We start from the raw sequence: 25,670 nt of genomic DNA, 5'->3' as shown, positions 1-25,670 counted from the left end.
CAAATTGAAGTTGGACGTGTTGCATCGATTAGTTTGGCAATATCTCAGGGAAGTTTTCTCACTTTTAGAATCGCATTTTTGTATGTGTCAGTATTTGTCAGTCCTCTCGATGCTATTGTTTTTTGTGAGAAAAAATTTCACATAACTTTCTATTTGCGCCGAATACCATTATATTGTATGACCCTATACGTTCGTATCGTGACCACAAGTGAGTCAAGCTACTCGGGAACTACTCGAGTTCAGCTTGCAAATTACTTGAACTCGGCCCGATTCGTTTCGAGTTCGAGCACTTAATTGAGTCGAGCTCAAACCTGAAAATACTTGACTCGAGTAAAGTTTATTGACCGACATCGTCGAGTCAAGTTGAGCTCGAGTTGAGCATCCAGCCCCGAATGTTTTAGTCAATGTTGAGCCCGAGCTTACTAAATACTTACTAGAGCACAGTTTCGAGCCTTGAATATTGGAGTCGAGCCGAGCCGAGCCGAGTATCGTGCCATGCAGACCCGACCCGAATAAACTCGAGCTCTAATCTGGATGCTTGGAATGCAAGCAAGGGAACACGTCACTCGGCCCGAAGAGTCGGCCCAACTCTTCGGCCCACGTAGACCAAGCCCAAGCCCATTTCCACCCGTTCGTCCTTTACCTTTGAACCGCCCTCTCTTGCCATTTCCGAGCCACCAGCGTCGTCGCCATCGTCAATCGCTAGCGATTTGCCGAGATTGCTCCGACCATAAACCCTTGAAACCCCATTTCCGTCGCCGTCTCGGTCGCCGTCTCGGTCACCGTACCTCGCCGCCGGATCCCTCCCGTCGCCGGAAAATCATGGTCGACAACAAGCGGAAGCGCGGCCGCCCGTCCAAGCCTCCGCCCAATGAATCCGCGGAAGCCGCCGACCACCAGCATCCCAGCGCCAACGCCGCCGCCGCCGCGGCGACGGCTGCGTTGAGCGACGGCGCCTCGGCGGCCGCGGCGGAGAAGACGATGAACGCCGACCCCCCCTCGTCCCGCCGCGGCCGGGGGCGGCCCCGGAGGAAGGCGGAGCACCGGTCGCCCGAGCGCCGGAGCTCCCGCTTCGCCGAGCAGAACGGCGACTGCTCCTTGGCTGTCGCGGTCGGCGGCGGCGGCGATGGCGACGAAAGGGAATTGGAGCTCGATGGGGCGGAGCCGTCGCCCATGCCGATGCCGAAGTGGGAGAACGTCGCGAGGGTTGTCCCTGCGATGGACGCGGTGGTGAAGGTGTTCTGTGTGCATACGGAGCCGAATTTCTCGCTCCCGTGGCAGCGTAAGAGGCAGTACAGCAGCAGCAGCAGCGGGTTCATTATTGGAGGTCGGAGAGTGCTGACCAATGCCCATTCCGTGGAGCACCACACTCAGGTGAAGGTGAAGAAGCGTGGCTCTGATACGAAGTATCTGGCCACTGTGCTCGCTATTGGGACCGAGTGTGATATCGGTAAGTGATATAGGATTGTCCAATGAGGTTTGAGTTGATTGAGTGTTTGATATGTAAGGTAGCGTAGTGCGTGTAAATTCGTTCATGGGGTGTGATGGAGAGGGTTTCTATGTGGCCATGCTTGCGTGCCTGTAGTCTTTATCTCGTTTGCCAGTGTAGTTGGTATGATTTTGGTAAGACTCTGGAGGAACTGGTAATTGAGGAGATGATAGGTGTGACTGGTTCTTGTGTTCATCATCTGTGAATCTTTGATGTCTAATGGGAACAGTATGCAAAGGTGTCCAGATTTAGATCATTTGTAACACCCAAAGGGAAAAGAAAAAAGAGCATAAGCTATTTGGTTTGGTAATTTATCATCCATCCTTTTATCAGTTTGAATTAGTAGGTTTAGATAAGTGAGAATATAGTTGCTGTTTTGTTTTATCTGACCACCAGAAAATATTGCTTTGCAATTTGACTGCCCTTTCGTAAATGTGATTGCTTGTTAGAAATTAGTAAAGCTATTTCCTTTTCAGATCATTGAGTTGAAAGGACCTTTGTATCTTGCCATTGTTTCAGCATTGCTTACAGTCAACAATGATGAGTTCTGGGAAGGGATTGCGCCTGTGGAGTTCGGAGACCTACCTGCACTTCAAGATGCTGTCACTGTGGTGGGTTATCCTATCGGTGGAGATACAATATCCGTGACAAGTGGTGTCGTGTCACGTATGGAGATGCTCTCCTATGCCCATGGGTCAACTGAGCTCCTGGGAGTGCAGGTTATTCAATACAGTCATAACTGTTTTTTACTTGCTTGCGATGGCTGGGATCCTCATGTTTGTGTGGGATTCTCCTGCAGATAGACGCAGCTATAAATTCAGGAAATTCTGGTGGCCCTGCATTTAATGACCAGGGAAAATGTGTGGGCATTGCATTTCAGTCACTTAAACATGAAGATGTGGAGAATATTGGTTATATTATCCCAACACCAGTCATCAGGCACTTCATTCATGATTATGAGAAGAATGGGTTGTACACAGGTACTTCTGTTTTCTATCTTTGAATGTACTTTGCTTCTAAACTGGCCGTGCCATTAGCTGGAATTTTTATAAACGATTGTGAAAGAAATTTGTTCATTTAGCCTTTTAGGGTGCATATGGTAACATCTCTGTTCCCGGGAACAATTTCTGTTCAGAAATAGTTTTTTTTTTAATTTCTAGTCCCTGGACGAGTTTTTGAGCAAAAGAACGCGTATGGTAACTGCAAAAAAATTTTATTTCCAGAATAGAAAAAGAATAGAAATATGTTTAGTACGACCCTAAAAATTTTTGTTCCCAATTTTTTTTTTCATTTAATTATAAAAATGTCAATGATGACTTAACAATTCATGTTTGGATAAAATTGAACTTTCATAAGCACTTAACTGATCAATAAATTCTAAGACGGCCTCAGAAAATCTAACATAATAGTTAGTCAAAGATGGTAGGCTGGAAATGGCAAGAGAGAGTTCCATTCGTTTATAACTCACAATATGAGGAGATTGACAGTAAATCTTTGGGCATTACAATAGACAAGTGCACAAACCTTTTGAGCTTTAGGGTGTAGGGTGTATGGCTTAGGGCTTAGTCTAGGGTCTAGGGCATAGGGCTTAGGGTGTGGGGTGTGGGTTTAGGATTTAGGGTTTAGATTATACTGAGCTTGTTTCTCTAAAATGACCTTGTTTCTCTTTTTGTTCCCGGGAACAAAAAAGGAGATTTTTTTTACTTCTTGTTTATGTTCCAAGTCTATTCCCTGGCCACTGATTTATTTTGGAGAATAGGAAAATTAACTCCAAAAAAGCCTTTAACATATTTTTCTAGTTTGCTTTAGGGGGAAAAAACATTTTTCCTGCTTCCTTTTTGCGATTTTCCTTTGGAATTGTTAAAATGCATGGATGCACTTGATGCTAGTGGCCCTTGAAATGATCTTGTCATGATGTCCTATTTCATGGTTGATCATTTCATGTCAGGGTTCCCCATTCTTGGAGTTGAGTGGCAGAAGATGGAAAATCCTGATCTACGCATGGCTATGGGAATGAAACTGGATAAGAAAGGTGTCCGAATTAGGAGAATTGAACCTACAGCTCCAGAGTCACATGTCCTTAGGCCATCTGATGTTATCCTCAGCTTTGATCGGATCAATATTGCTAATGATGGGACAGGTAAATACACCCCCTGCTCTCACTCTCTTACTTTAGCAACGCTTCTGTTGCTATGTTGGCATTTGTAGAGCAGGATTTGGAATGCTGATTGTTGTTGCTATTGTTCGTGTATCCCTAAACCTTGAGAAACCATAGGACTTACTAGACCTATTATATGAAAAAACTTCCAATGCAATCAGCATCTTATATCATGTGAAATCTAGGGCATATGCCTAGCAGGATGTCAGCAGGGTTTCCTCTGGTAATTTGAGCGTCTTGGCTTTGGATTTTCATTTAACTATAGCAGGTTTCTGATACTTAGTACCTGGGGCATTGTAAATCTCTCAAACTCTGATTTCTTCCAGAATTGATCCACCTGACTCTGTCGCTGATGCAAATGAAGAATTAAGTTTACAATCACAAGATGCATGGGCTAGCATGCATGTCTTTGTGCAATTCAATAAGAAGATGACATTAAGTGTGGTAGTTGATTACTCTAATTACTCTCTGCTTGCCAGCTTGGTTTAAGATTTAAAGATGTCTTTACTATTTATCCTTGTGCTTTTGCGTTGATGTGCATCTTTATTCCTTGATGCTATATATTGACATATCTTTGGCTCCTCCTCAGTTCCATTCAGGCATGGAGAGCGCATAGGTTTCAGTTATCTTGTTTCCCAAAAATACACTGGGGATAAAGCTCATGTGAAAGTTCTCCGAAATTCGAAGATTCTTGAATTTGACATAAAACTTGCTACTCACAAACGGCTCATCCCTGCACATATTAGTGGGAAACCACCTTCTTATTACATAATCGCTGGATTTGTTTTTACCGCTGTATCCGTTCCGTATCTCCGTTCAGAGGTGAATATTTTGTTCTCTCTCTCTCTCTCTCTCTCTCTCGATACAAGATACACTGTGCATGGTCGTGCGGCTTGTGTGCAATGCATATGTGGCTGACAGGCTCTGTGTGTCTGTGTATGTTTGATGGATCAGTGGCAGTTTTCTATATCTATCTGATTTAGTGATGATGGTATTTTGGTTCCACACTGCATTTGGAGATATTTATGATTTCTTTTTAATCTAATTGTTGTTGCATTTGCCTGTTTGCCTGGTCTTGCACGTATTGTGGTCTTTGTTGATTCCTGTTTTGTTTGTCAATGGCAGTAGATAATTTAGTCAATTAGTTCTCTACTGTTCACTGGTATTGGTTTGCAAAGCACTATTTTCAACATAAAACTGGCTACTCACAGATGCACATAATAGTGAGATAACCCTACTTTTGGCCTTTGGTTTCCCACAACACCTGAATGGGTCTTTATTTTATGCCAGTTTCGGGATACAAATGTTGTCATAGTTGTTCTGTGCTAGTGATTTCCTGATTTCGTGCGGATGATGTTCAAGAATAATTTATGAGTTCTAAATGCCAGTCAGAGTAAGTTCTTGGGTAGCTGTTTTGTTGCTCACCTGGGCGAATCTTTTGCTATAGGGTTCTGTCAATCCTGTATGAGGGCTTCAGTACTGGCTGCCTCCCCGGCATAAAGCTTTAGATATATGATATCATCAATTCTTAGGTTTGGGATAACGGACTATCTGCTCAGGCTTCACTAGATTAGGTTTTTCTACCTTAACACGTCTATTTCTTTGCATGCCATTCAATGCCTTTCCTTACTTAATGGAGATGTGATGGTTGAATTTGAAAATTGAACACAACATTAAACATGCCCAGCTACCTAAGATATGCATCATTGTGGATTTTGTGAATTAGTAGCGGCAAAAAGTTTATGGTGCTTATGTGCTTTAAGTAGTAGAGTCCATAGCTGGTTGAGTGGATGAGGACAAACTTTAATTGTTGATGTTTTGTTTTATTAATTGCTCCAGTATGGGAAGGACTATGAATTTGATGCTCCAGTCAAACTGTTGGACAAGCTTCTTCATTCAATGGCAGAATCCGTAAATGAACAGCTTGTTGTTGTATCTCAGGTTCTTTTCTCCCTCCAGCCCTACTCTGATAACTTGCCATATCGAGTAACTTGTCGTAACATATACTTGATGCACTTGCTTTCATTCCCTATTTCACGTTATCGTTTATTGTGATAGGTCCTTGTTGCAGACATAAATATCGGATATGAAGACATTGTCAATACTCAGGTTGTGGATGGTTTCTTACAAATTGGTTGGACATACGGTTATTGGTGCTTTCAAATGTCTCACAGTGACTTACGAGTTGTTATGTGGATTTAGGTCCTTGCTTTCAATGGCGAGCCTGTAAAGAATCTGAAGAGTTTGGCCAACATGGTGGAGAGCTGTGAGGATGAATATTTACGTTTTGACCTAGAATATCAGCAGGTACAATTCTCTTTCTTGCCTCATCTCTCCCGTGTCTTTAAGAAATTCCGACTTATCTTCCTCTCTGTCCTCTGTCGACAGGTAGTTGTGCTAAAGACCAAAACTGCCAAGGTGGCGACTTCAGATATACTAACTACCCATTGCATACCTTCTGCCATGTCCGATGACCTCAAAGCCTAGTTCATGATGATATGGTGCATGAAGTTACTGTCACGGATATTACTGCAAGTCTGTGATTTAGCCGATGAAGCTCTCCTCTTTGTGTCGGACGACTTAGTAGGGGCTGTGAAATCGACTTGCATTAGAGTAGCAAGCTAAACAGATGAACTTTGGAAGTTCTCTCTGAGCCATGCGCTACCCATGGTATTAATCCTCGGATTTTAATGTGTCATCAGCCAAGGGGTGGGACCTATTTAGCTGTGCACTCCCTTGTATGTGTACTCAATTTTTGGTCGATCGGAAGGGAGCGGATGTGAAAAGGGGAGGGCTTATGCCTATGCTTGTTTTCTGTTGATCTAGTAGACCAGGAACTTGACTTGAAACAGATACACGTAATGTTATTACCGGCACAATTACCACAGAGCAAAGCATTTTCAAGTGGGGCGAACCATTGTGTTCACGAACTTCCAACGCAGGTGCATAAACTTACCAAACTATAAACATCATCGCTCTGTAGTCATTGCATTGAATTTTAGCTCATTTGACTGCAACAGCTACAATCTTATCGGCCTCGTGTCAGCGGATGATTTCTGAGGTGTAGGCAAGGAACTGAGGAGACGAAAAAAAGCAAACCCTCCCTGGTTTGAAATCTCTGCCTTTGTGGAGAAGCCAAAGCCTGTATCAACATGCGATAGATGAAGCGCGCTCCATACATCGAGAGTGAAGTTTAGACCTCTTCCATGAAGATTAAGCAATCTATTTTTGAAGAATTGCATCCTCCATTTTTAGTTTTTTACAGCTTCAACAAAAGTAAAAGGAGGACGAGTACATATAAACTTGGTTGCGCTGACGCCTGTATTTTGGTTGGATCCATTCGATAATTGAATTGTCAAGGTGAGGAAAAATCTTGTTGGCGGACGAAGATGTGAAGGTGACTTATTTTGGTTCCCCTTCAAGAGATAGCTGCAATGATTCGAATCGAAAGCAACCTTTCCACATAAATGGATTCCGCGACAGAGACTTATGAGGATCCGTCGCCCCTCCATTTCGTCCACATCACATCCCAATTTTGTACTTGGATCGAGGCCCTTGACCTACCTCTCGGTGGTCCTCCGTTTCGTTCACATCGCATGCCAATTTTACACTTGGATTGAGACCTTTCGTCTACATTTCTCAGTTTAAATGCATCGTGGCACCGTCGCTTTCGACTAAAAAACTATGATACGTATACATCCCTTTTCCTACATATATTTATACCTGAGTAATCCTTTGCCACAAGTCTCTGAGCAGTGTCTGTTGCTTCATTCTATCTGCAGAAGTTCGATCTACACTTCATCCGCCTTATAATTTTGCAGTAGAGGGACCTTCTCAGAGGGTAGTGAGACCGGCCGGCTCTCTTCAGCCTCCTCCATAGTCTGCTCTTTTGCCTTTCCCCACATTACGGTATAGAACCCGAACGATATAATTGTCACCCCGATGAGACTGCAAAGTTGCAGCACATGAAACAAGCGTTATTTCAGAAGCCGCAGGTAAGAATATAAATCGAACTTTTCCATAAAGAGTTCGTATCTAAAACTGACAGAGCCTACTCAATCATCCCAGTGATAATGCATACAAAGAGCAGAATGATTGGTGAAATCTCAGTACATCTTTATACTAAAGAAGTGAAATGACAACGGTTTATACTGCATTGCATTGCAGCATTTCTCTATCTGTTAGAAGTCCATTAAAGGAAGCACGTTATTATCTTCCGCTGCACAGCAATTAAGTGTAGATCCTGATTTCAGCAATTTTACATTTAATTTACTTTTAGCAATTCTCAGTGTCTTACCTTCCGAGGTGAAGAGTGTCACCAAGAAAGAAGACGCCCATGGCGACTGCAATGGCTATTGACAATGGCTTGAAAAGTGCAGCATAGAAAGGACCTTTTAAGCGGATTGCCCAAGCGTGTACAGAGTTGTTTAAGCATGACCCAAAAATTCCCTAAACACAAAGCAAGGGTTAAAACACCTTCTTAATCAAACGGAGCAGTATCTACTCAGGATTTTTCCTCTTACCGAGCATATTACGGATACCAGTCCTATGTCCCTTACTCTCCAAGCATTCATATCCCGTTCTGTAATTAAAGCGACAGTCGCAGCTACGAAGCTCACGATTAGGTTATAAAAGAAAATCACGGTCAGTTCATCTGGATACACCTTCATTATCTGCGCCTGTAAGATTATGTCTTGAGGCCTCACTCATGTTGAGTCTAATTATAAACTGAAAGAAAGGCAGAGTTGTATTGTATACCTGAACAATGTACCACATGGTAACTAGAATATATTCAGCTGTGAGAAGAGACCCTCCAATGATCCAGTCCATGTTCGACGAGTGCAAATTCCGATGAAGCGAGAGAGAAGGTTTTGTACCAATAATAATTGGAGGACCCATATATAGAGTGACAACAAATGCACCAGATATTGATACTATGGTTCCAATGACCTTAGCCTGACTGCTTCTTCTCTTCAATGATATAAACTCCATTCTTTTGTCAGGGGAAAAAGGCAAAATAAATCAGGTTTGAGGAAGCATAAATATTAACTCTATATTTATAGCATTGCTTCTGCACTTAGATACTATTGAGTTGAGTACTTTAGGTGATACAAAAGCATAATGAAACTCGACGCTCTTATTCCTTTCTGAAAAATGCTAGAATTATGAAGACTGGTCTACTACATTGGTATACTAAGTGACGAGGTAGATTGCAATCAGGCCTTTAAACAAGCGGGTCATATATAATATCCATAAAACGTCTGTCACGTCACTTGATATGCCAATTTGGTAGACCGGTCTCATTACACCTAGCATTGTTTACTCCTTCTTGGCCATTATTGCAGAATATTTCAGAGACATCGAGTTGTAAGATTTTTCAGACTGAGCCGGGCCGAGCCTGGGAAAATTTTACTATTAGGCAGGCACAAGCTCATGCTAAGTTGAGACCACCATTGACTCAAGAGAGAATGAGGCACCGAAAGCAACTTATTACATAAACAGAAAAAAGCAAGGGAGACAAAAAAAAAAAGTTGAGTGCTCTTGATGAGACAGGGCACTCTGCTGAAAAGAACTAGGCAACTGCCACTTGAACTTTTTCAAAGCAGAAAGAACTTAAGACCCTTTGATTTGCATCGGAGAATATGGTAGTGGATGATTCTTTGATTGGAGCCATCTGATTTTTTTTTTTTGTTCATCTGGGGAAGGGCATCTCATCAAGTTGACAAGACGGGAAGAAGAACCTGAACAGGATGGCAAGTATGAAAGTGAAAGCCGGGGTGAGGTTGCTGATGGCTGAAGCAAGCGTTGGAGAGCTGAAATTGATCCCTGTGTATCCCAGGATCTGTGATGAACTCCTGTTTCCACCCGAAAAAACAAAAAGAAAATCAGAGACGACAAAGAGAGGCAATCGGTCTGATCAAATTTTCAAGAGCTATAAACCCATTCCTTGGTTTCATCTTTCCCCTGAGAAATTTGCATAAAGAATCTTGAACTTTCTCAGGAAACCACTCTTCATTGAATTGAACATGAAGGGGTGGAGTAAAATGTTGTACCCAATGAGCCCAAGAAGACCAATTTTGGCAAGTACAGGCCTGCTGAGAGGGGGAAGCGTTCTTGATCTGCAAAAAAGCATCAACAAGAAATGGTCAGCTTTTGTTGGCTATCATACAAGAAATGGTCAGCTAACAGCTCGCCCCAGAAATCATCTCTTTTTTTTCTTTTGAGAGAGAGAGAGAGAGAGAGAGAGAGAGAGTGCGTGTACTTGCGGGAGATGAAGGCAGCAGGAAGAAGAACAAGAGCAGCAATTGCATAGGCGTAGACAACAAAGACATGGTCGCTCATCCCTCTCAAGGTGGCCGCTTTGTAGAGTGTGTTCAACCCCACGTTCATGCACTCCATGGACACCATGGCTGAGAATGGAAGCACATCCCTGTAACAGTACCTCCCTCTCATCTCTCTCTCTCTCTCAATCGACTCTGGCACAGACACAAGAAACCGACAGACTAAAATCGTTGCTCAAGCTCCAAATTTCCTTTTCCAAATGACCCCAAAGGTTTCATCTGGCAGTGCATATATGAGGGTGGACAGGCCATTGTTGGTGAGTTGGATTCTTGAACAATAATTGGCCTTTCTCAAGTTCATGTTGAGTGTCCATAGGGGCTCTTTCTTAATTTATGGGGGGAATAGTGTCCAAATGGGGTGCAATAATGGGTCCCTTGTGCATTGTATATTCATTTTCATTTTCCGTTTTCGTTTGTCCATCTTTATTACCGAGGAGAGGAGTTAAAGATCTTGTGGATGGATTAGCCGGTCATGCAAGCAAAGAAAGGAAAAAAAACAGAGCAAATGGGAGATGGGTGCTAAAGTCTGACAAGCATCTTCCATTTTCATCGAAATAATGTCTGACGTTGCGTTCATGGCAAAAGTCGAAACTTCAGGACATGTTTATTAAACCCTATGAGAGAGCCCTTGGCGTGTGTCCTACCCACTCACCCTCTTTGACTTGGGAAGTGGGTTTATATAAATGAATGAAAATGTCATTAATTTCAAGATAATCCATCTAGGCAACTAACCCAAAGTCGGCCACGGATCAAGATTTCGACTCGCATCTTACTCAATTTATAAAAAGAAAAGCATCGTCGAGCAGCGCTGCGCAGCAGTTCATTATAAAAATTTCGTAAGCCGGGCGAGTTCAACTCTCGCACGCTCGTAAAAATGCTTGCTTTCTTTCTTGAAATAGATTTTTAGATTTAAGGCCAATTGGCAACGACTTGTCTTTCGCTTGGTTAGGATTCGACCTGGGCCAGTTGCGCACCGGCATGCCAATTCAATACAATATTAAATTGTTCGGACAAATAAAAAAAATTATGCAAAAGAATATTTTTCCCAAAAAAAAAAAAGAAGAGGCAGAAAAAGAAGAGGCGTACAACAGCAAGCAGCATGACAGAAAAGTGCGCTTGGTCATCGATCATTATAGCTGACAAAATCCGATGTTTAATGTCGGGGTTGGTCCTACCTCAATATTAGTGGACCATTTGTTTTTATTAGGCAGGTTCATCTTCTGTTTTCTTTTGGTCCCAAGCAAGACTTTAAAAGGCTCAAACAGAGACAGGAGGAAGAGCTCAGACCGTTCCGTGGAAGAAAAACACTATGACGAGGGATACGGAGTATGCTGGTAGATCGGCCGCCGAGTCACAAAATAAGGCGTTGTGTCCAGCAAAAGTGGCAACACCCAGATTCATCTTATGTTTTCTCAGCCGAGAGAAAAAAAAAAAAAATACTGGAATTCAGGTCATGTCGCAAGCAACGCGGCTGCTTAATTCAATTGCAGTGGGAGCCCATTTGAAAAGGGTTACTGTATTTTTTTTTATCTTTCATTCTAACTCGAAAATCATGTAAAATAAATAAATTATATGTTGATTTCATGTATTAACAGCCCAATATACGACGTGATCTCTTACATATTGAATTGTATAAAAATATTCAATGTTGTCCCTCCGTCAATTCAAGTTCAAGGACAATATACAGTTCATGGATTAAGTTGAACATGTACAAAAAATCTAGGGATCACTTTGTACACGAACTGAAGTTCATGGATCACATCGAATAAATTAAAAATTCGGGAATCACATTATATATTAAGTTAAAATTTAGAAATTATTTGTGTCGTTTACTTTTCATGACAAGCGTAAGAAAAGAAAGGGAACGTGGGCGTCTGCACCGAGGACCATAATCTGAGGGAACGTGGGTCGCACACTCCCTCGCAGGCGCGATAAGGGTTAGAGAGGAGGTTAGCACAAAAACCTCTTTTTCCTTTTTCTAGTTTAGATATTTCGTCTCTGGTGTGCCCATGGGCCCCTCCCCCGGAACCCTCACAGGGTCAAAAGCCTGCTTCTGCTTTCGAATCTCCCACGGCACTATAACTCCACTTTTCTGTCGTCGTTGCTGTCGTGACGTTTCTCTGATTTCTGAGAGCGTGTTTCTCTCATAGCATTCAACTCGATGAGCCGTCCTTTAGCAAAAACGTTCACGAGGATCTTCACGAACCGTCAGATGAGACCGACCTGGAATTCCGCGCTCGGCGTCCGACGTTCTAGCTGTCGATACGAAATCCGGTTAACATTTCCCCTTTATGGGATTGGTCTGTTTTTAAGTATTCGGCGTACGCGAAATGGTCCATGGGATTTACCCCCCACCACCTGATTCGTTTCTTGGTGGAAGGCTTCCATTGTTTTGTGTTCGGATCATGGCCCAGCTCGAGATGAACCGAACAACTTGGTATGAACTTCATTTTACTTTCGCCGATCGAACGGTATTTTGGACCATGTGGCTTCGCACACGCAAATGCACGCGGAGTTACGTGCAATCTCCCAAAGAAATACCCTGATCACGGGAACTATAGGTGCTCTATGCTCTTCCATACAACCATGATAAGTCAAAAAGTTACAAGGAACAAAAATTACAAGGAATCCATCCGTTACGTACCGCAACACATTACTCTAATTAAGTACATAAAATATCTTCACATTTTACAGGTTCAGCTTCTTCTCCGTTTTCTTCTCAAGGAAGGCATGGCACTTAGAGATCCATAAGAAGCGATTCCTGAATCATGTGCTGCATTATCCTCCTCTTGGAGATCGCCAGGAGCACGGCCATCGTTTGTGGCTTTTACCATGTCGGCACCGTCGTCCTGCATAGAAGCCACATCTTTGGCACCCATGTCACGAGGTACACCTGAAGTCATTTTGCGCAAAAGGATTGATTCAGTCACGGAACTCTCGAGCTCAGCTTCATCTGCAGGCTCGATATATCCAAAGGAATCTTCATTTCCCTCCCCCAAAGGCTCGGTAGCTATTTCATGAGCACTTCCAGGATCCTTGCTCGTCTTCCTTTCGTCCGTACAAAAGCCACCGCCCATTGTGAGATGCTCTTCAGAAATATCCTCTGGAGGGGAGTCAGGTCTCTGTTGTGGTTCACCAGTATCTGCGTCATCCTCACAAAACCCACCTCCCATGTGAAGGTAATCTGTTTCTTTACTCCCCTCAAGACACGTATTTCCAGGTGCAAGTTCACTCTCAAGTTCTGAAATAGCGGCGTCACCACGTGCAGTCTGAGCACAGGGAGAGTTGTATTCGGAAACCTCTTTCTCAGAGTCTTTATCAGAACAGTGCGCTGATGCATTGTCCTCCAAATTCTCCACACTGTAATTCACCTGCTTCCGACTGCGTGCTGACTGCCGCCGAAACCAGGGAAATAAAAAGTGCTTAGAAATGGCTCAGTAACTTAAACAAAGGAAGAGAAGCTCTAGATGATAGAAATACATATATTTCAAGCTGTCTTAAACGTACTAAACCCCATATCTCAAGGTCACTCAAAAACTAATTGGTTAAGGAGAAAAGGGCTCCTCCCTGGACCTAAAAAGCACAGAAATCTTAATTCTTTCATGCAAGTATAATACCTGACAACCAAGTTCATTAAAATATAGGAATGCAGAGTAGTGGGCAGCTCAAATCCGGACAACATATTCCATGCAAGACAGCGCACTGACTCTACATGGAATACTACTACTACGTTTTAACACTTGATGAGTTACATTCTCTAAATTGCTTGATATTTATGCTAGCATACTCTTGCTCATTGCTCAGTAGCATTCTGGCATCCCATGACTATTCAACAGACCAACCTTTCCCCAACAGATGAATTCATTAGTACTTCGAGGAATGTGTGGAAAAAACCTGATGTCAGACTTGACATTATCAAGGAGAAAATGTAGGTTCACAAGTAAGTAGGACAGTTTAATACTTCTACCTAAGTAACGCTTTGGCCATGACAACAAGCTGTTTCCAGCTTATTTTTGGTGTTGAGATTCCTAGAGTTGGTCAAGTTCAGGAAATTAAGAAGCCCTAGTGAATACACCTTTGGAAGGTTACCATCCTGTTCCAACAAAGTTTCTTCACTCTAACTGGGACAATACTTTCTATAGAGCAACGCCTGAGAGCCCATTCGAAGTAGCAGGATAGCATTCATATTCTGATCACATGAGTTCAGACCATAGATTGCACCCCAAAAAAATAACAAAGCTAGTGCAATTCAGTACCATAATTAAACAAATCGAGATTACGTAAATGTTCTACTCACTCTACGCACTTCTTGCTGCCCTTTGCACTCTTCTAACTGGACCTCGTGCACCACATCACCACTATCCCCATCACTAGAGCTATGTTCTGATTTATCGGGAGTGGCCTTTCTACCTCTCCTCATTTCTCCTCGGCCTCTTCCTCTACCTCTTCCAGTCTGAAGAGGCTGTTTATTGGCACCTCCGCTGCTTTCCACCAGTTTTGAGACATCTAAGTTCATTTCAGAAAGAATAGGCTTTCCGTGGATCCTTCTTTTCTTTGACTGCAAGGACTTTGATTTTGTTGAGCGGTAGCCGGGATTTCCAGTTGGTTTTTCATCAGAGACATCACCAGAGCACCCTCTTTTTTTCTTTCCACTCCCATTAGTAACTTGGGCATCATCACCCATCAAGTCCAAAGATTGGCTGGCAGTGATTTCTTTGACAGCTTTCTTAATTCTCTTACTACGGATTTTAGCAAATCTCTCGTTAAAAGAATAAAATGCTTCCAATCGCAGCTGGGTCTGCATTGAATAAGTAAAAAAGAAAAAGTTCAGCAATTCTGATTGTAATGGTTAGATGGGTAAAACGGTCGTGCTAACAAATGGTCCATAGATATACAAGGGAGACTCGTCTATTCTTTGTATGGGGAAAAGATTGTGGCAGGGATGAGACGCAAGTATGTAGTTTGCAGCCGAGAGGCGCACGTGCACATGCTTGTGTGTGTGTGTGTGTGTGTGTGAGAGAGAGAGAGAGAGAGAGAGAGAGAGGGCCACAGTAGGAGATGCCAACCTCATGCTTGTTGTATTCATTTAAGACCGGCACTAACAATTCATCCGCCTTTTGAGTAGCCCACGCAAACTTTTCCCAACATAATCTGCCACAGATTAAGGACATTGCACGAATGAATCCCATATGAATAGTCAAGATGGTGGCAAATTTGGAATCAGCTAAAGATATAACTCCGTAAAACAAGATGAAGAGCGCAAAAAAACATGATCTTTTCATTTATACTTCACTTTGCTCTTAAATGTCACGAAGCTATCTCATTCTAAATTCAACCACATATCAAAAGACTCACTTGCGAAGAAGAAAATGATCTGGTTTGCCCCATGAGAAAGGCTCAGTTGACTTGTCCACTTGGGGAGTAGAATAAGCAGATATTACGGCTTCACTTGGAAAAGTAGGAGGTATATGCCAGTTTTTGCTAACTTTTCTCTACATAAGACAACATATGGTTTATTTGACAATCATAGGAATCATGGAAAAATAACATTTTAAAACCAATATAAAGTGAAATATCAATAAAAACAAGGGATAAAAAAGGATTGTTACATGCTTCTCCATGAATTGCTGCTTCATCTCTTGGATTTTATCAATAGAATTTCTTTGCTCATAAGATGGGGACATATTCTGCTCCGATGAAGGTGGTCCACTTTGAGCACCTTCTGGACCATTGATGCCGTTATTGCTAGTTTTTGACCCTCTCCTCCCCACAGTGGATCCTTCAGGAACGTCAACCTTCCCAAGAATGGTTGGATCTGGTGATTCAACCCACTCACGGAATTTTTGAAGACCATCTGCCTCTGGAAATGCATTTACAACTTCAATGGCATTAACAATGCCAATTCCACTGCAGTAAAAAACATCCAAACAGAGTCAAACTGACAAAAAGCACTCACCAAGTATTATAAAGATACAGAAACTCAGTTGGACCCAAGAACAGAACATAAACATACACGATGATTTTTTTGGGTCAGAACATACACGATGATTTAAAAAGCAGAAAAACAATTCTCAATATCTTACTTACTAGTACACAATACAATAACAGCAAACCTAAACACAATGAAGTGCCAAACTCTTAAAATGATGTGCGAACAGAACCCAAAGGATTAAGAATGAAAATCTTGCATCGAATTACCTAACACCTTCAGTATAATCACTTCCAAGGAGCAGTGCCATACATATCAATTTATCTCTGGAAAGACCAAGCTCCTTCTCTATGTCCTAGAGAAAAGAACAATAATGTAAGAAAGCTACGGAGCAACCAAACAATCTGTTGAGAAAATCGAACAAGATCTAGTCAAGGATAAACTGGCTACATCCCAAACTAATCTTTCTATGAGAATCCATAGTTTGATAGGAATAGAACTACAAGAAGATAGCAAATATCTCAATGCTTCTCTAAGGCTGAATGTGTACAGTAAGAGAACTGTTTGGCAACTATGCCAGATCCAAACCTTCATGAAGTACGTCTCCACATACTTGCGATCATCAAATATATTCTTATAGACACTTCGTGCGCCAAACAAGAACACATCAGAATCATCAGTAACTACACCATCAACTATGTTTGTCAGTTCCATGTAAGCACATTGAGCTTCTGCCTCCATAGGTGCAATGATGTATGGCAATCCAAACATTTGCAACAGCTCCTACATAGAAAAACATCTGCCCTGCATTAGACGACATAGTCTTTTCCAGTGATAGAATAATTAAATGATAAACCAAGCTTTCATCTAGTAGCTTAAGATTTTAGAACAGCTGGCAATGTTCCCACAAAATCTCACATGGTATCAGAGCAGGAAATCCTGAGTTCAAATCTTTCCAGGCCCCATTTGTCTCCCAATTAAATATGTCCACGCTTAATACTAGGCAAAAAGGCCAGACTAAGTATGAGGGGAAATGATAGAATATTTAAATAATAAATCACGCTTTCATCTAACAACTTAAGCTTTTAAATCAATCGGAGGTGATCCCACAAAATCTCACATCCAGTAATTGCTATCCACTTATCCCAAAACAGGAGGGAACGTACATATAAGAAAAAAAGTTCCTTAAGAAAAAAAATAGAGAAAAGCACTGTAGCAACTCCATGACATTCACTTATTGTCCAATTAACATGCAAAACTTGCTACAAGAAAGGGCAGCTCATTCTTACCTACACTCAATGACGGATCTAAAACATAGTTTATGGAGGGGACAAAATGTTAATGAAGTTTCTACATCATCAATGATAGAAAGTTATTCTAAGAGTGATAAAGAGTAAATTTTAACTAAACTATTGAACAACATTAAAAATCTTACTGAGTATATTAGCAAAAAGCAATCACATAAAGTAATTAAAGCCGTGGACAATGTTACAAATTAGCTAAATCATTAATAATTACATCTACGTGCTAAAATATTCAAGATACCATGATCATCTCAAATTTCCTATCCAATTTCCGAGTGCATTTTGGCTCCAAGAAACCAAACTTATGTGTTCCTGTGATTTACATTATGAAGATTGATATTGCAAAACACTAAAATCACAACCACCACAGGGGTAGCCCTGAGAGAGAGAGAGAGAGGCATTGGAAATGTGAGAATGAGAATGGAGGCACACCGGTTACAGCTATTACTGACAAATTGAAGACTTTAATGAGGATACTTTAAAAGAAGCATTCGGTGATCTTTTACAAGTGAAGTACGACACCTGTAAACATATCATTGGACCACACTGGTCATTGTAGGATGGGAAGCTAAACTTGACATTACATCAACATATATTCATATTAGTAAGAGTGCTACTGATGGTATAAGGGGTCGAACTTTCCATTCGGTCGTCATGAAAATCATTCCAATACGCGCTAAAATATTTTTACATATACATGAGCCGCATAGTGCCCTATAAGCTCGAGTTTCTCAAAGGACAGTTTGCTCTCGATACCATTACCTAGGGGTCATGCAGGGTATAAGTAACCACTACATCATTAAGTGAAAGAGCCATAATTGTCCAACATTCTGTCAATTGCAACTATGACCAGATGCAAAATTCAAAAGCAATACCCAAAGCTTGGTGCATACCTGACACTCTGCAAACATTTCGCTACTAACAGACTCGGCATTGCGTTCTAGCTTTTTCTGCATGTCCCCTAGCTTCATACTTTCTTGACCCAGTTTCCGCATTTCCTCCTCCAAATCTGCCTTGGCGAATTCTAACTGCACATTTTCGTTATTCTCAAATGCAAATCTCTCAACATTTGGCAACTGTCCTGAGGATTTATCGTCATGATTGCTATGCACCTCAACAACATCACATGTTGATTCTCTTCTCAATGAGAGCAACGCATCAGATGAAAGCTTAGTTTCCTCAGCACAGAGGGATGCTTCTACAGCTTCAGTATTTATCTTCTCGTCTTTAATTATACCACCACCAGACATTTCAGCACATATTTCATCATCCACGCATAGTTCCCTTGAATGTCCATCCTTGGGAGCAGATAAAACACAACTTGGACCAGAAATATCCAATGGCTCACCTTCACTCAGATTCCTCCCTATTTCTAGAGAAGTCAACTCGCCCTGAGGTTTTTCTTGCCCCAACGGTGCAACCCTAGAACCCTGAAATGTTTCATCGACTCCTTTGATTGGCATCCCCCATTTATCCAAATTACCTGAATTTGAAAATTCTCCTTTTTCTAATGAATCAACCACCTGCAAACTGCAAGCCGCATCAGGGCTACCAGGATTTATGGAACCAACCACTGATGTTTTCTCTCTTTCTGATTCTTTAAAAGCATATCCAGTTGAGAAAGTTTGCTTTACTGTACGGTTCTCTAAATCACAGAGCATAGTATCTTCATGACTCTTTTCTCCATCAGTTTCACTCTCATGATCCATTTGCGGTGCCTCATTTGATCTCTGATCCACAAGACTTCTCCTAATTGCCTCCTGCAGATCAGCATCTTCCTCAAGAGAACCTCTTGAAACAGGGTTTCTGGACTCAACAGGGCAAGTGGCGGCGTCCTTTGAAATGTCAGAAAATCCTTCCTCCCATTCCACCTCGCTCTCATCACTAATTTTCCCCTTTTCAAGAGGCTCCATTTCAACTCGATCATCACAGGAAAAGCTCTCGCCTTTCTGCCTATGACACTCAAAATCTGAAGAGGCATCAGAAGACTGTGTCCTTGATGTGATCTTTTCAGGAGAAGATAAGGTTGCTGAATCTCCAGCTACTAACCGAATAAATAATTGATCATCACCATCCAAAGTCTTGCTTTCCCCATCATCTTCGAAGGATATTTGCATTGAACTACCATCCGCTAACATAGACTGCTCACAACTCTCATTCAAATCAGCAGTTCTAATAACATCATTTCTTGAAGTGTCAGCCAAAAGATCACTTCTCGCAATACCAACATTACTTGCCACTCCAGACTCGGTGTTCAGTGTACTACTTGAATGGGTATTGATATGTGTCTGGTCCTGCTCAACTTCTCTCATCATATCCAAGTTCCTCTGCAAGTCACGGGTCATACGGATTCCCATAGCCCTTACTCGACTGACTCTAATGCGCCCCCTTTCATCAAAAAAAGTTTCAACACCATCTTTGAAGCTAATTCTGGATTTGTTAGGAACCGAGTCTTTCACAGCATTGGACTTATTATTAGATGAGACTCCACTATCAGAAACGGAGGAAGGATTATCCATCCTGGTCTGGTGTTCTCTACTTTTATTTCCCTGTGCTTCAGCAGATGTAAGCATTCTGACAGATTCAAAAATGACAATAGACAAACATTAAGAAATATCACAGGTGAGTCCCAATAAACAGTGAGTGTTACCAAAGCTAAATATTTACTCTTTATTCCCAGTGAAAGACGAAGAGAATATGAATTCTCTATTGGCTTCTGAGGCGATCCTTGAAGTTTGTACTCCACTGACTCCATTGCCAACAGCAGCTTTTTGCACTTGTTTAATCTCCCGGCGAAGAGCAACAGCTTTTAGATAGGACTGTATTTGTAGCTCAGAAAACTTTTCAGGAGCCTGCACTAAAAAGTATCAGCACACTTACAATTCTACTAAAATGACACCTTCAACAACAAATAAATATAAGAGCACATTTAATAAGTCCCATTCCCAAAATATTTTTCCATACTCAGACAGGAAAATCCTATTAAGTTTTGATTGCGTAGCAGAAAAACCAGGGTCGCAAATATCTTTTTATCTACGAAGGTAGAGGCAGCTGGCATATGCCATTTTGATATGTAATATATTCAAGAGAGAGACATGGAGAGAACCACAACATTACACAAGGACCAATTTTAAGTCAAAGATACATAAATAACCATATTTCGTGAGTAACCATCTTCATCTGAAATAACTGCAGTCACTATAATATTCATTTGACAACGGCAGATTTCTGACTCAACACAATCTCTTCAAGGATGTTCAAAAAGAATGTCACACCATAACCCCAACCAATTATTGGTCTAAAATGCACGATACTGTTTCTTGAGCAAATACTTCTCATCATGAACCAAATTTATAAAGACCAGATAGATCATTCATAAGTTCATTCAACTCATCAAAAGTCATCATACCGGCAATATGATACACATGAAATTCAAAATATAAGTATCATTCATTCTGCTAGACGTCAAACATTGATGGATCATAGATTAGGACGCACTGTAATCAGTATTTTAGAAACAGATGGCCGCCCATATACTATAGGCTTCGCATGTTCTAGGACTGTCTGTCGTACACAGCATTATTACCGAGTGACGTCTTAAGTCATGAGAGAGGAAGCATCATGTAATGTTAAGTTTGCCCTCAACTAATTATCAAAAGATAAACATAACTTCTTAGAAAAATTCATATGTATCATTTCCAAAATATACACATATGGAAACAAATGTAGAAGACACCAGATGGACCATTCATGCAGCATCAAGCAAAACAGTCATAGCAGCAGAAATCTGTGATGTTTACTTCCTTTAGTATCCTCTAAGAAAGAAAAAAACAAACCTTTTTCACTTTCTGATACTTCTGTCGGTTTTCTGCCATTTGTCGCTCCTTCATCTGTTACATAAACAGCCAAAGATCTTAAGAACCTAAGGACGGGAACACAAAGCTGAAAATCCCTACCAAGACTGAAGAAGATCCATGAGAAATGAAATTTCTAACCTGAGCCAAAAGATCGAGCCTCACTGATAGAGGCAAAGAATTTAATACATCACGATCAACATTCCCGTGCACTTCTGGCTAGAAGATAAATCAATTAGCTAACGAGAATGCTTCTACCTTACATACGACGACGACAGTAGTAACAACAAATCTTTTGAGAATAGTGAGGTTGTCTACGTGAAACCTATTAGACTATTGCATCTTGCATAGGACAGTAAAGATTGCAGGTATTTGCCAACAAATTTCTCTTTTCTTTCCTTCTTCCTGAGAAAGGTACGTAGTCACAAACACAAGCAAGCATTTGGACGTGTGCTGCATTTCAATAACAAGAGTGCCACACAACAAAGGCAGATAGAAGTTCTCAATGTCTATATACCATTCTGAAGAGCCATTCCGTTTACAAAGTGACATCTATTTTACCTACTTTCACGACAATGTTCAGCTGATATCAGACATAAATATATATATGTAACCTCCAACATTGCTGCATCCACACTTACCACAATCATCTCTTCATCTGTATCGTTATCTTCCTCCTCAGAAAATATCTGAGGGGCCGATGTTGATGCAGTATATGCTATCTCACCTTCTTCTGCCATAATGGACGCTGCCAGCCTAAATCAAGACAACATTTAGCGAAAACTCAACAAAAAATACAACATACTAAATAGAATGGGCGAGCATACTACATTTCATCAAGCTTCCCCTGATCAAGGCGAGTTGAATTTAGATGATTTTGATCCCTGTTGACCCTGTCATTTTGACCTGATAACTCCTCCTGAACAGTAATACAATAGGAGTTGAAATTAGCAGACCATTGTATCAGCAAACTTCCAGTATTCCATAATAACAGATGAAATGCATCAAAATAGCAAACTTCTTCAGCTTCTAAATGGTGTTGACTATCAGCACCTTCCAGCCTCTCTCCCATCTGCACATGAAAAATGATAAGTTAACAACCAGCATGAGCAGTAACTTAGGGTAGCAATAATGCTAAAAGACTGTGGGATAGAGAACAGTATATTTGCTAAGAAGTCACCTGGACTCGTAGCTCAGGTGGCAACACCTCTAGTACAGCTGGATCAAAATTTTCAATCATGTCAGGCTACAAAATATCAAGAGAGAATATTAGTCTCAAATCTTCAAATAAGATGAAGTAGCATCAACAGGGACTAAGGCTAGAGAGGGGGAAGTCCATATTATGCACCAATAATCCTGTGCAAAACAGAAGTATCGAAACTAAATTCCAAAGCTAGAAAGCACCATAGCAGCTTTAAACCTAGGTTAGCCAACAGCGGGTGGCATCTCAGTGGAAACATGAGAAGCAAGAAAATTCCTAGCAAATAAAGCTTACCAGAATCATCTCTTCATCTTCATTATCTTCATCAGAAGAAATCATAGTTTGGGATGTTGATGCGATTTTAGAAAATCTCCGCTCTTCCTCTGCCGCAATAGATGCTGCCAACCTAAATAAAGTCATTACGACAATTAACCAAGTGAACCAATTGACAAAGAAAGAGAAGATGATTGTAAAATGCTTAGAGCAAACCCTACATTTCATCTAGCTTTCCCTGGTCATGACCCCTTGCAACCTCACAATCAACATGGTGAGCATTTCCCATTGTACCAGTTTGGTCAGATAAAACCCTCTTACCCTTGGCATCGCTCATTTGTTTTTGCCTCTCTATATCTTCTGCCAATTCTTTTAGCCTCAGAGTCTTAAGCTGCAACAGCAAAAGGGGAACAAAAGTCATACAAGAATAATTCCATGGCATGAGATCCCTGAATAGCGCCGTGCAGCACAGCAGAGAGAAACTGAGGGCACTTAACAATCAAGGCCTCAAGGAAAAGACGCCATGTACAGCAATTCAGATCACATTCACACTAAACTAATTCGAGATGGATGATTGCTTTATATGGTTTGGATTGAGCGTGAGTAAACTAAACTCTCAAGGTAATTGGAAAGTATCATGATTATAAAACCCCTGAAGACCCTAGATACAGAAATGATGCGACATTACTATCAAACCATCTAAAAGCACGATACATGCGTTTATTACGTCAATACTCTCCCTCAAGGAAAAGTTGATTCTTTGACCTGCAAGCTCGATCAGTGGTTATACAGGAAAACAAGGGTATGGAAATTCTAACACAGCAATATCAAATAGAGATGTCATTTAATCACTTTCTACCATCTAAAAGCTAATCTCACTAATTTATCAGTTCATACAACGGAACATCTCAATTCGGTAGAATTCGTCTCACTAACTCAATTGCTTGACATTCCACTCCACCGCATAGCGCTTATAGTAAGCAAGAATCAAAATGGGACCACTCCGCCGGCGCTAAATCGACTCACGTGATTGAGAAGCAACTTCTCGGCGGTCTTCCGGATCTTGGCCTGCGCGTTCTCGCGCTGCCTCCGGCGGGCGACGACGGTGCGCCTCTTGAGCGCGGGCGTGCCGCCGTCGAAGACGAACACGGGCTTGGTCCTGAGGAACAAGAGCTTGCAGATGCGGCGGAAGAAGCCGAGCAGGTGCGCGTTGCGGACCATCTCCCCTCTCTCGTCCCGCATCGCCTTCATGAACTGCACCATCCAGATACTAGCATCTGCAAGCAGCGGCGCAAAAGAAAAATTAGGCCGCGAACTCCCCGGCGGGCGAAAAGCGATCCCGGCGAGCGGGGGATGGGGAGAGGGAAGGACGCACCGATGGCGAGCCTTTTGCCGGCGAGGGTCTCGACGGAGACGCGGCGACCGACGGGAGCGAGGAGTTCCCAGAGACCGTGGACCCCCATTTCGGTCCTTTGCCTCCGGTTTTTCGATTTGTTCAGCTTTTATACGGAGGTTGACGATGGGGAAGACGACGGGGAGGAAGATGGTCGGTCGGTCGGTCCCGGCGGGCCGCCGGGGCCTTTGACGGGCTTTGACCGGGCCCATCGGTGAAGGTCGGGCCGGCCCGGTGCTGCCTCCGGACCTGCCCGTCTTCACCGACAAACGAAATTGAGCCCGGCCTGTTTGAATAACTAGCGTTTGCTAATTCAGTCCCGAACCTTTTAACTGTGCCAATTGAGTCCTAAACTTTTCCACGCTTCAATAATCGAATCCATTTGGCTAATTTTGAAAGGTGTGTAATTCTAACATAAAAGAAATTTGTGTGGATGTTTCTGGGTGTGTAACGACCCTGGTTTCATCGAGCATGTGAGTGGTCGCCGGCTGAGGCTTGGACAAAGAGCGGCTCCGCAGTGCTTCTAGGATGGCAAGGGCATGTCTCTTGTCCCACATCACTTAGGGGGAGTTCTTGTGCTGGGTTTATAAGCCTTGGGCTCTCTATTCCGTAGAACGCTGCTTTAAAGTTTCAGTGAGGGTCATAAATGGGCCTAAAGCGGACAATATTACACAAAGTTAGAGACTGGACAGAATGTAACGACCCTCCAATTGGTAGATTCGTCACGTGCTTATCGGTTTGAGGTTTTCTGTGATAAGAAAATTAGTTTAAGGTAAATATGATACGGATGTGCCGATTTAAAATTTTTTATGGCGGGAAAACTAGTTTTTGGTGATGTGGCACATGAAAACCGATTTAGGATTTTTTATGGTATTAACCATTCTCTCTTTATGCTAAAATGCTATCTCATAACATAAGGGAAAACTTACATTGGCAGATCAGAAACCAAAGGGTTAATATTGGTAGATATCACAAACGGATATCTCCACGAAACATTTATCCTAAATTGAATTTTATTTCACCAAAAAGCTCAAATCAGTACACTCACGACATATTTACTCAAAATTAGTTTTTATCTCACAAAAAATTGCCCCGAACTAATTTCCTCTCACAAAAGAAAATCCAAACCGGTACATTTGAACCAAATATATCTATTAAAGTGCAAACGTGTTAAGACATATGGCAGATGACTACAAGACAAATCTTAAGTGGAAGATCCACATTTGTTGACACTATGTGTTTTAATGGAGGATAGATTTGGATCGAGGGTATCGGTTTGAGAATTTTTATTAATTTGGGATAAATGTGTCCTAGGGTACCTATTTGAGGTTTTTGAGATTTTTTGCGAGTTGAAAATTAATTTGGTGTAATTGTGTCATGGGGTACTTATTTAGCATTTTTTATTTGATGAAAATTAGTTTTGGACTAATGTATCACGAGGACCAATTTTTCGCACCTAAGCATAACTTTTATCGGTTTCCGAATCCATATAGGTAACAATGTGCTAAATATATTTGAGCATTTCTGATTTGCACTTGAAATTTTCGATGAAATGTTACTCGATTCCAAGACCATAAACCAAACATAACTCTACCGGTCCACATCCTTTTGCCTTCGCACGAACTTATCATAACCATTTATCTGGCATTTATCACGATTTATCGATATGCCGCGAAGGATGTTGGGGATGACCCCGGGTAGGTAGGAGCATCGGGGTCGAATCATCGC

General features: G+C 41.7%; 3 protein-coding genes across 5 annotated transcripts; 1 reads left to right on the top strand and 2 right to left on the bottom strand.

Moving 5' to 3' along the window:
* Positions 1–666: 666 nt before the first annotated feature.
* LOC115688258 (protease Do-like 9) lies at positions 667–6,529 on the top strand. Its single transcript, XM_030614022.2, has 9 exons — positions 667–1,450; positions 2,009–2,208; positions 2,289–2,469; positions 3,438–3,629; positions 4,237–4,469; positions 5,487–5,588; positions 5,706–5,756; positions 5,850–5,954; positions 6,036–6,529. The coding sequence occupies exons 1-9, from the start codon at positions 823–825 to the stop codon at positions 6,132–6,134; spliced, it is 1,791 nt and encodes a 596-aa protein (XP_030469882.2). The 5' UTR covers positions 667–822; the 3' UTR covers positions 6,135–6,529.
* A 699-nt stretch (positions 6,530–7,228) lies between these two features.
* On the bottom strand, positions 7,229–10,306 carry LOC115688307 (WAT1-related protein At3g28050-like). The gene is made up of 7 exons (XM_030614104.2): positions 9,910–10,306; positions 9,701–9,766; positions 9,389–9,502; positions 8,406–8,640; positions 8,171–8,326; positions 7,945–8,096; positions 7,229–7,595 (listed from the first exon to the last, which is right to left on the bottom strand). The coding sequence occupies exons 1-7, from the start codon at positions 10,098–10,100 to the stop codon at positions 7,439–7,441; spliced, it is 1,071 nt and encodes a 356-aa protein (XP_030469964.1). The 5' UTR covers positions 10,101–10,306; the 3' UTR covers positions 7,229–7,438.
* A 2,230-nt stretch (positions 10,307–12,536) lies between these two features.
* Positions 12,537–24,062, bottom strand: LOC115688305 (DNA repair protein UVH3). 3 transcript variants are annotated; one of them, XM_030614100.2, is made up of 19 exons: positions 23,925–24,062; positions 23,576–23,826; positions 22,771–22,940; positions 22,571–22,682; positions 22,256–22,321; positions 22,094–22,147; positions 21,906–21,994; positions 21,717–21,831; positions 21,217–21,294; positions 21,058–21,111; positions 19,889–20,073; positions 18,115–19,795; positions 16,506–16,700; positions 16,187–16,272; positions 15,598–15,895; positions 15,344–15,480; positions 15,055–15,139; positions 14,286–14,786; positions 12,537–13,380 (listed from the first exon to the last, which is right to left on the bottom strand). In XM_030614100.2, the coding sequence occupies exons 1-19, from the start codon at positions 24,010–24,012 to the stop codon at positions 12,685–12,687; spliced, it is 4,941 nt and encodes a 1,646-aa protein (XP_030469960.2). In that variant the 5' UTR covers positions 24,013–24,062; the 3' UTR covers positions 12,537–12,684. The 3 variants fall into 3 exon arrangements, with proteins under 3 accessions (XP_030469960.2, XP_056169922.1, XP_030469962.2); XM_056313947.1 differs by having other exon boundaries at positions 22,571–22,674; positions 22,871–22,940; XM_030614102.2 differs by lacking the exons at positions 23,576–23,826; positions 23,925–24,062 and having other exon boundaries at positions 22,571–22,674; positions 22,771–22,912.
* Positions 24,063–25,670: the final 1,608 nt, after the last annotated feature.

Source organism: Syzygium oleosum, unplaced genomic scaffold (assembly GCF_021117445.2).
Source record: "Syzygium oleosum isolate NSW1041296 unplaced genomic scaffold, Sole_v2.1 Sole_v2.08, whole genome shotgun sequence".
NCBI classification, from domain to species: Eukaryota; Viridiplantae; Streptophyta; class Magnoliopsida; order Myrtales; family Myrtaceae; genus Syzygium; species Syzygium oleosum.
The sequence above is the reverse complement of the archived record's forward strand: the minus strand, read 5'-3'. Positions and strand labels throughout refer to the sequence as shown.